Genomic DNA, 11,599 nt, shown 5'->3' with positions numbered 1-11,599 from the left:
TGTGATAAGAAAGTGTCGCCAAGGCTTGATGGTAAGTTCTACAGAGTGGTGGTTTAACCAGCACTTTTGTATGGGGCGGAGTGTTGGACGGTCAGGAATGCCCACGTTCAGAAGATGAATATGGCGAAGATGAGGATACTTAGATGGATGTGCGGGCATACTAGGAGGGATAGGATTAAGAATGAAGTTATACAGAATAAGGTGAGGTTTCCTCTGTGGCGGACAAGATGAGGGGTATGAGGCTGAGATGGTTCGGACATGTAAAGAGGAGGTAGGAGGATGCGCTAGTGAGGAGGTATGAGAGGTTGGTTATAGCAGGAGTTAGGAGGGGTAGTGGTAGAGCTCCAATTGTTTGAGGACATGACCTTGGATAGGAGGCTGTGGAGGTCGAGGATTAGGATAGATGGTTAATAGGTAATAGAGTCGTTATCGTATGATTTAGGGTGGCGCGTAGTTTCTTTTTTGCTGATGTGTATTGATATATGCTACTATATTTATTTTGTACATTTTGCTGTCCCTATTTTCTTTCCTACGTTTCTGCATCGATTACATTTCTTTTGAGCCGAGGGTCTATCGGAAACAGCTTCTCTATTCCATAAAGGTAGAGGTAAGGTCTGCATACATCCTACCCTCCTCAGAACCCATTTGTGGAATTACACAGGGCATATTGTTGTATAAAGGACTCAAATATGTATGAGTATGCTTTGTGGGGGCCACTATAACATTTTCCATGACATTATCATTTTTAGTGGCATAAAAAAAAAACTAAAAGTTCTTAAATTTTATCAAAATGTGTGACAATTTATAAAGTCATAAATATTTCAAGTAGGGATGAAAAGGGACAAAAATACATGTGAGGACTATCAAAATTGGGGATTCTCCTGTAGTAGTAATGTGCATCAACCAATGCTTCAAGTATTCCATTAAAACTACAATAATTATTACAACTGATTTTGTTGTAAGCCAACACGGACAAAAAAAAAAGGATGAGAAAAAATGAACGAGTAAATAGAAGAGTGGAACCTCAATTTGGGGTTTTCAGCTATCTGCCGCTTTAATATATTTTTTTGCGCGGAATGCCTTAAAAGGCATTGGTCTTTAATTTTTGCCTCTCAAATTATTTGTATTTAATTTTTGTTCTTCACCTAAAAATTTATTTTTGATTTCAACTCAAGTCAACGAAAAAATTAAAAAAAAAAAAAAAAATAATTGTATAACGTGGTGATCCACGTTATACAAAAGTTTAACTTAAAGCAAATATCTACGTTTTAAAATATATTTTGCCCGAATAGGATCCTAATTTTCTTCAAACCTCTGCGAAAGTCTTTTTTTTTTTTTTTTTTTTGCGAGCACTAAAAAAGAAAATTTAGTAAACTTTTTTTTTTTTTTGTAACATGTGTGTTTTTTCATACTTTGACCAATGATTAATCGTGTGTGAAGATAAAAATATTTTATATAAAACCTTATATTTTTTTTACAATAATGTAGGGATAAATTACGTAGACGTTAAAATCGTCATTTTAGGGGTTGAAAAGGTACCCGAATAAGTTTTGTTTGAAAAAACGTAGTGTTTTTTCATACTTTGACCAATGATTATCGTGTGTAAAAGACTTGAAATTGTCTAAAATATTTTATATAGAACACGATATTTTTTTCTACAATAATGTTTTCTACTACATCAAGGATACGTAGACGTTCGGATAGTCATTTTAGGGGTTGAAAACAAACAAGTTTTGTTTAAGGTTTAAGTGTTTTATTTTTTAAGGTTTTGATTTAAGCGTGTTATTTTTTAATCACGATAAAACATTATTTTGAATATAAATATAAGAAAAAATATAGGATAAAAATCCAACATCAAACTTTAGATGGTCATAACTTTCCCAAAATAATTAACCGTTTTACGCGTTTTTTTTTTTTTTTTTTGAACTTGCGTATTTTTTAATCTATGTGGACAAACCGCCGTTAGTGGTCGTTTGGATTTTTAAAAAAACGCCTTTTATATTCAATTTTGATTTTCCCAAATTGGCGTGAAATTTTATTTTATTTACTTATAAGATGATGATACGCAATAGATTTCAACGTAAAAATCCCAAGGTAATGTACCTGTGAATGTCAATTTCACCACGGTTTCAATTTTTGAAAATAAATTCCGGATTAATTTTCTCAACATATAAAGTTGACTAAAATAACCTTACAGTCAAACACTAAGTTTCTTTTTTCAAACAAAACTTACTTCGGGCACCTTTTCAACCCCTAAAATGACGATCCGAACGTCTACGTATCCTTGATGTATTGAGCCTACATTATTGTTCGCAGAAAAAAATATCGTGTTCTATATAAAATATTGACGTTTCGTGCTTCACACCGATTAATCATTAGGAAAGTATGAAAAAACACCTTGTGTTACGAAAAAAAAAAAAAGTTTACTAAATTTTTTTTTAGTGCTCGCAAAAAAAAAAAAAAAAAAATTTAGAGGTAAAACGTGGATCAGTCCGGTCTTTAATTTTTGCCTCTCAAATTATTTGTATTTAATTTTTGTTCTTCACCTAAAAATTTATCGGTTTCGAGTTCGAACTCTCACTCAGTCAAAAATAAAAATAAAAATTGCAAGGCAGAGTTTGGACAAAAGTTTAACTTAAGGCAAACATCTACCTTAAGGCCTAACTTTTGCCCAAATAGGCCTAATTTTCTTCAAACCTTTGCCTTGCGAAAGTCTTATTTTTTTTTTTTTTTTTTTTTTTACAAAGGACAAAAGTTCGAACATAGAATCCAAGGATGGTTTGGTATGATAGATAAGTAAAAATAGTGATGGGATAAAAATTTAAACCTTATCCTTTATTTGGTTACTAACTGGGATAAGTTCCGGGATTAAAAATAGTTAGTATACCTTAGGTGAGGGTGGAATAGTAATATCTCGGGATAACTTATAAGGATAAAAAAAAAATTGACTAAAATAGTCCTGAGATTCTCAAAACCCTTTTTGTACTACATAAGGTGGAGGGTAGTTTTGTAAACAAACAATTTTTCTTGAAAGTTATGCAATGCATGTTACTTTTAATACAACAAACCAAACAATCAATAAGAAATAATATGAGGATCTAATGCATAAATAACTTATAACTTATCCAAAATAATTAACCTCATCATGATCTTATTGTTCAAACCAATTTTAGATCAAAATGTCATTACGAAGGACAAAATTAAAGGCCAAGAATTGACTGGGACAAATTGAAAACCTTTGAAGGCCAATCGTGCAAATGACCCCGCTTTAATTGCACCGGAACACCTTGGGTCGATTAATAACATGGGCCTTGAACTTGTTGGGCTTTTGACGCCTTTTGTGTTTCATTTCGGCCAATTTGCAAGATTGACCTTACCGGGGAAAGATTTATAATTTTTGAAATTAAAATATCCCGAACTATTTGGAATCAAAAAAAAAAAAAAAAAAATGCAGAACTAATGTACATTAGGTTTCGGACAAAAGTTCTTTTTTTTTTGTTAGCTATTAAAAAAAAAAAGGAAGAAGAAGGTGACATTTAAAGATTTTTTTTTTTTAAAGAAATATTAATTATTATTATTATTTTTAGCGAAGGACAAAAATTAAAGACCAACGCATTTGAAGGGCAATCAGTGCAAGAAAAAAAATCATTTTTGACTTAAGTTCCTGAAAATATTGAGTATATAAGGTGAGGTGGGAATATCTCAGTAATTATAAGGTTGAAGAGAGAAAAAAAAAAATCAAATCTTGCCAAAGAAAATTACCCTAAGTAATGATGAATATGTTTGTAAATAAGGAATAATTTTATTACCCACAGTAAAAAGAAAAAGAAGAAGTTAATGACAGTATCTTGCTTAACTTAAGGACTGTTCCAACATCCAAGTCCCAGATCTTATTGTTAATTTTAGATCAAAATGTCATACAAAAGTCACTCTAGGCCAAGAATAAACTGGTTCATGAAAACCCAGGATTATTAATCGGAGACAGTTTGGAATAAGTTGGATTTGAGTATTATTACTCGAAGAAAGTTTACCCCAAAGATTTATAAGCTCTTGAAATTAATTACGGCACAAACTATTTGGAATCAAATAAACCATATAAGCAATGCCGACTAATGTACATTAGGTTCCTGATTCTTTTTTTCTTGTTAGCTATTTGTATATTCATGTATGATTAAGGTGACATTTAAAGATTTTCTTATTTTAAAGAAATATTAATTATTATTATTATATAGTACTGTCAAACCTCTCTATAATGACATCCATCTATAACAGCATCTCTCTATAACAGCCAAGTTTTTTTTGGAACTAATTTTTTATGTTGTTATATTTTATTTCTCTATAACAGCATTTCATGTGCAATGACAACCAACTTTATGTTGCTCTTTGTAAAATTACCCCCATATAATGACTATATTCTTTTTTTGGTAATATAATAATTAACTATCTTTGTAAAAATAGAATATCTATGATTACCGATAATAAGTGTAGAGATTTTGACCAAATATTTGATCCTTTAATATACTATTTATGACAAAAAAAAAAAATCATATGAATATATATATTTTCATCATTAAAAGATTTTCTTTCGTTATATCAAGTGTGATTAAGCTTAGAATTTGGCAATTGAAAATAAAAAATTAGATTTAATGCATCTTTTTTGCCTATAACAGTTAAATATTATTTAAATGTCAATGTTGTTATAGGCGTATAACAGTAATTTTTTATAATAGTCAAAAAGTTTCGAATTCAACAATATTATTATAGAGAGGTTTGATTGTAGTGGAATATGTTGGACTTGAGTAGGGTGGAAAGGAAACAAACTATTTCATATAGTCCCGCTGGACCCCATCGAATTGATGCATTGATTCATTAATTGATACAATTAGTGAACTGTTACAACAAGCGTTATTATTCCTTTGATGCCCACATGCATGAAAAGAAGTAAATGGCCACATTTATTTTGTTTAATAGTAATATACTACGTAAATTTTATAGACATATACGAATGCCTGGGCCGACAATAATTTCCATCTAACCTACAAGTTGTTTTCTTCTTCAGAATTTTTAAGAATATTTATAAGGTGGGCTCGAACTAGCAACTGAAGGTAACTTTATCCGACAACATAACTGAGATTTTTCCCCCTCAATATTCAGAAATCCTCTACAAGACGTCAATGTTATAGAGACGTATTAGCTTTGGATGCTGAAGTTTTAAAGCAAACACGTAACTAGTTGATTCCCCCACAAGTAAATGCTTGAAATAGGATGTTTAATTAATTCCCCTGCAATTCTCAATGGTCTGAATAATAATAAGGGCAATGAACCAATTCAGAAAACGAACAAAGATTATAAGAAATCCAAATCAGCCCATAAATTGAGTGAACTGAAATAATATTATGATATTGTTTGTTTGTCAAATTGGCTTATTATATCAGCTTTAAAATTGAAATATGGAATTTGAAATTTGAAAAAAATAGGTTTTAGTTTTCTCAAGTTTTCACTCACAAGAAATCAATTGTGTGTTCATGTCCAAACACAATCTTTATAGGAGTCTCCATCAACTCTTTAGTGAGAAGGTCTCTTTATATGGTCTAGGCAATCTTCACTTCATCAGTTAGCTTTTATGATTTAGTTAGGCCCAAAGTAAATTTTATTTATCATGGTATCAGGCATTCAGACTCATCCAAATTCATTGTTTACCTAATATTGTACGCCATCTTATATCTTTCATGTCCTAAATGTTCAATCCTGGGTGCTCGGGGGCTATCAGAGCCTCTATAGGGATGCACAGGTATTTTTATATGGACTTAGGCGATCCTCATTTCATGAGCTAGTTTTTGGATTGAGCTAGGCTCAATATCATTTTCTTTATCAATTTCAATTTTCAGATATTCTTTTTTAACTTAACGTCAAATATAACTTTTTTCAAATATCAGGCAATTCACGCCTATACGCTGAACAAAAATGGAGATTGTGTGCAAAAAGTACCAACTTGAGAATATCATAGGTATTCTGGCAGCTACTTGAGATTGGATAGCTCCATTTGTACAATCCATTCTTGGCCAGTCCAAGCAGCAAACATTTAGGGCTCGTTTGGTACGAGGGAGAAGCGATAAATAATTTCGAGATTAAATTTGAGATGAGTTTATCCCACGTTTAATTGAGATAAAATCTCCGCATAACTAATCCCAGGATTATCCTGAGATTGTAGTGTTATTTTATCCCTGTGGGATGGTGGAATAATTAATTCCAGGATAACTAATCCTAAAATAAGTAATCCTGTGATAACTTGTTTCCCAATCAAACGGACCCCTCAGTGGCATATGTTTGGTTGATAGAAGAAGACTATGAAAGAAAAGGGAAAATATTTAGAAAGATAGATCCTTGCTTGTTTGAGTAACTTCCAGCAGGAAATGAGTTTTTAGATAATGTATAAGACAAAGGCACATGGTTCAAATCTTCCAAATCCAGAATTATGACCTACTACCAGCTCCTACTTAGCTATTAACTCAAAAACTAGCAAACTCTACAAATTAACTTAATCTGAATAACTATCCCTGCTTGATATTCCAAGGGAGAAATAATATTACGAGAAGAAACCTAACTTTTTTCCACATTTATCATTACCACTAGAATTCATAGACTGAAAAGTAGGACTATAGATTATGTAAGGTCATAGGTGAAAATAGGTATTTCTTATAATTGAGGTGTGCATAAACTAACGCCGATGTAATGACTATTATAAGAAAATAATAATTGTGATCGGCTTTATAGAGAAAATATACTGTATGGATACACTGTAAGTGTTGAGATCCATTGCCTTCTTTATATGTTTACTTAATACAAGCTCTACCGCCGGTGTGATCGTTGATCATAAGTTTTTCAATATGGTGTAATTTTAGTTTTCTTGTTTTTTCATTTTTATCTGTGTTGATGTAAGGTAACAAGTTATCTGGTAAAATAATAGTTGAGGTATGCACAAATTAACGCAAAATACTACAATTATCCAAAAAATTATAACAGTCATCTCTAATCACAGGATTTTCCATGCCGTGTTTTAGCGTTTTTGTTCTTTTCATTTGTACCTGTGCCTATAATGAGGCAACATGTTACCTAGCAGAATAGTCAAGACAAGCATATTTTAACGCAAATGCCACTATTCTTTTGAAAAAGAAAGTATAATAGTGATTCCTGATTATAGACTTTATAAAAATTATACTTTGCTGAAAAAGCATAACAAATTAAAAGAAGAAAACTAAAACAGGATATTGAAATAGCTAAAAATCAATAAATAGTACTAGTAGTAGTTGCTAAGTAGACGACAAGGGAAACAATTAATATGTTATTGGTCTATTCAAGGCTGCCCTCTCTTCTTAAACTTTTCCTTTCTTAGTCTAACAATAATGAAATGGTGGGGGATTTCTCCTTGCAATATTGAATTTTGCATATAAATGCAGGGGTATGATGTTCATAAACAGAGGACCACAGTTCATAACTACCTTCACACTGACACTCTAACAATAGCTCACATCATCGAATCTCATTTTCATAATTGCAACAATTTGACAATCCCTAAGTATCTCTCTTCTTTATTTCTTTTTGTTTATTTTCCGCTGACTTTCATTTTTCAAGCCCTGAACATAAGTCAATTTAACACAAATCCATACTGTATGTTTATAATATAACTAACAGTCTTCATCACAATTATCGATCAGCAGCACCCGAAAATTACCTACTCCATGTCTCCATCGCACTTAAATTACCGACCTGCGACTTCTTGTTTTCTTACGATAATTTGACAATCGGTATGATTTTTATTTTGCAAGATAGTTCGATTGAATATAACATAGTCATATGGATCTATCAATACTTGCATGTCATGGCTCTCAAATGTTTTTTTTTCCCTCTTCTTTGTTTGTATCTTTGAAATCATGATGATCTGACATGATTTTGTGAGTAATCCGATAAAATGTTGAATATAACATGAAGTCCTACGTAACATGAATATGTCCATTACTTCCATGGAACAATTTACCGGTTTCGATTCCGCTTGCCAGCGTCTCTTTACCAACTCTACTGCCCATCTAAAGGATAGTCTAGTACAATTTTTTTTTATTAAACTTAAAATGGCCAGTTTCACACAAATGCCAAAAGCGAGGACAAAATTTAATTACCAGCCTCAAAAGATTGATGTGCTTCTAACTCATACATTACATATTGTGCTCTTATCACTAGATCAAAGCGTTGAGAAATTGTTGTGCTCATACATCATGTGTTGTGCTCTTACCACATCATCAAAACCTTGGAGGATTGCGGGACTGAGACTTCTGAGGAGAATCAATTAGGATTTGGTATTTCGTATTCCTAATTTGATTAAAGAACGGAATTAGGTTAAGCTACCCTGTGTTGAATATTTCAACAAAAGCCATTGATTATTATAGTTGATGAGAATGGCGGTGGTCTAAAAACATATGGAAGAACCAGAGAAGCTAGAGTAACTGCATTGGCTTGGTCCCCTTAGCTATGGTTGGATATTTTCCAACTTCCAAAACCTAAAGATATTTCCTTTGAAACTTTTAACCAAAACTTCCAATAAAAGGAAAGAGGATATGAAAGTTACACGAGACACTTCAACTCGCACGTTATCTCTTTCTTTCTGAGCTGTAGCTTGCAAACACAACTTTGCAGTTCGCTAAAGAGTAAGGCAAAATTCTTCCAGTACAGTATAACACAACTAATAGAGTAAAAATTGCTGAACTCTGGCTTGCAAATTCAATGGACACTAAACTCTAATAAGCAAAATGTGCAATAGTATAACTTTTTGACAAACGATCATATAGCAGTAGTACAAATTTTGACTGCAGTTTTCACTTTCCCTTATTCACAAGACGAACAACGATTATCATAATAAATCTGTATGACAATGATTGAAGGCTCTTGAATTTTGATAAATTCCATTGCCAAGAAGCCTTATTCACGATGCGAACAACGATTATTATACAGTAATAAATTCATATGGTCCATGATTCAATCAAGTATGATCAATTTCTGACACCAATTAACAACATCATACATGACTATGAAATTTATAGCACCAACAGCTTTTCATAAAGGGAACAAATTCTCAATAAATATCACAACAAAGCAAGAACTCAAAGAGAAGGCGTCTTCACTTAATTTATTGAGTTTTTTGTAGAAAAAAAAAAAACACCTATCAAGTTAGGTCAACAACCCAAAGATATTATCTTTCTAGTAGCAATCTAGCCTACTAACCAACATTTACTTTTTTCTCTACCACTAACTAATAACCACTATCTATGAACATGATCAAGAACTTTGAAATTACAAATCGTAAAATTTAATTTAGAGGAAAAGAAAAAAGAACTTGACTTTATTATACATACAGATTGATTGCATTGTTGCTCAATGTCTGGTAAAAACTCCCCAGATTTTGCCTCGACCAAGACAATCCAAGAGCTTTTTAGATCCATCAATCTCCATTTCAGCTAGCTTTTGCAAATGCACACAAGCACCCGAAGCCACCATTTGTTTCCGGCAATTCTTCGAGTACACAAGCGAAGCCAATAACGAAACAGGATACCTTTTATCCAAATTTGTTACCACAGGATCTAAAAGCTGAACTGCATTCACAATACTCCTTTCTTCCTTCCTGAAAATCTTTCGATTCCCCGCATAACTCATCAAATTCGATAATGCTTTTGCAGCTGCTTCTTTCTCTTCAACAGCCTTACCTTCAGTCAACCTCACCAGTAACGGAATACACCCGATTTCGCCCAATTCTTTTCGGGTTTTCGTGTTGTATCCCAAATCATAAATCGCTTTCGCTGCAGCAATCCTTACACCCAAAACCCCACAACTCAGAACCCCAACAATCCTCGGTAAAAATTCCTTCTCCACAATAACCTCAGCTACAGATGGACAAGTAGCTAATGTTCTTATCATAAGAACAGGTGCCTCCAAACTTTGCACTGAAGGAGCAGAATCCCAGAAATTTTTAATACTTTCAATTCCACCTTCCCTTGCAACCAATAGTTTCATATTATTATCTCTAGAAATCAAATTACACAAGCAAGAAATCGCATTTTCTTGGGCTAACGCTGTCCCTGAATTCGACAACCTTAAAAGAACCATAACCGCGTTTTCCTCGAGAAAATTCTCTTTAATTTCTGGAAAAACAGCTAGATTCTTTAACACTGAAGCAGCCATAGCTTGTGAATTAGGTGTCCCATTTTGACAAATTTCTAACAAAGATGAAATTCCACCTCTTGACCCAATTGCCCTTGCATTTTCCTTTGTATGTCCCAATGCTTGTAAAGCAATACATGAATTTTCTTTACCTAAAACACTTCCAGATTCAAGAACCCTTAAAAGATTATTCAGTATACCCAAACCTTCAGCGATCAAAACATGTTTACTAGAATCAACGGTTGAGATTTTAGCAATAGCTGTAACTGTTTTCTCCTTGATTTCTTGTGATGAGCTGGAATCCAGTAAACGCACGAGCACTGGAACAATACCTTGTGTTACTGCAATTAACACATTTTTGTCGTCTTCTTGTAATAACCCAAGTAATGAATCTAACACTGTGTTTTTTGACTCAGTTGTCCCGATCTGAAGACGAGTTATTAGATTCCTTGATTCAGTGCGTATATTCTCCCTTTTTGAAGTAATGCTTGAAACGGTACCGTTTTCGTTTAGCACTCCACTTTTAACAAGAACTTCTAAATCTCTAACATGATTATCAAGTCTTGCGGAAACTGAATCGATATTGTTTTGGGTCTTGAGTTTTGGAGGGTTTACGCTATGGCAAATGGAAGAGAGTGAAAGCGCGTCGGAGAGAGTGATGGCAAGCGCGTTAAGGAGATCGCTGTAGAGAGGGTTGATGGAGGCTAAATCAGAAAGGTGAGATTGGAGTGTGTTGAGTTTGGTTTTAATTAAAGACCATTTGCCTTTGAAGCTTTGAGTGTTGGGTATGGAATCAAGAAGAGATTGAAGGAGATGAGAATTGAAGTCAATGGGATTATCATTTGCAGGTACTTTCATGGCGGCTTTTTTTTTTTTTTTTTTTTTTGCACAGAGAAAAAAAGAAAGAAAGAGAGAGAGTGTGTGGTTTTTTAGGGTATGGAGAGGAAAGTGATGATGATGAGTAAGCAGTGTTGGGTGACAGAGGTAACATGAAAAGAATTATACGCAAAAATAAAAATAGGAAATAATGAAACGTTGCGGCGTCAACTGCGGACTCAACTTTAAGCGCGTGCTTATCACATCTCCCTCTGTTGAATAGGAAAATCTTTTCACATTTTGTTTATCACATGGCATATCAAAACACGTAAGTGTGCTCATAAACCTAGACTTGCATTTGACAAATAATAATAATAATAATAATAGAAAACTCATACTTAATTTAATTTTATTAATATAGTAAAAGTTTTTGTGCTAAAATAATAGAAGAAAATAACCGTAACTTTGTTGTGATGAAAGATTTTCTATAAAAAATTACTCTCTTCATCCCAATTAATATGTTGCACTTTGATTAGGCACTAATTTCTTTTTTTTCTTCTTTTTTTTAAGTTGAAAG

At 32.9% G+C, this 11,599-nt stretch overlaps 1 protein-coding gene across 1 annotated transcript; it reads right to left on the bottom strand.

Moving 5' to 3' along the window:
- Positions 1-9,152: 9,152 nt before the first annotated feature.
- LOC132056197 (uncharacterized) lies at positions 9,153-11,098 on the bottom strand. The gene has a single exon (XM_059448284.1). It carries the CDS (start codon positions 11,062-11,064, stop codon positions 9,424-9,426), a length of 1,641 nt encoding a protein of 546 aa, XP_059304267.1. The 5' UTR covers positions 11,065-11,098; the 3' UTR covers positions 9,153-9,423.
- Positions 11,099-11,599: the final 501 nt, after the last annotated feature.

Source organism: Lycium ferocissimum, chromosome 5, assembly GCF_029784015.1.
Source record: "Lycium ferocissimum isolate CSIRO_LF1 chromosome 5, AGI_CSIRO_Lferr_CH_V1, whole genome shotgun sequence".
In the NCBI taxonomy this organism is placed as follows: Eukaryota; Viridiplantae; Streptophyta; class Magnoliopsida; order Solanales; family Solanaceae; genus Lycium; species Lycium ferocissimum.
Note: the sequence above shows the minus strand (reverse complement) of the source record. Positions and strands in the feature narration are given on the sequence as shown.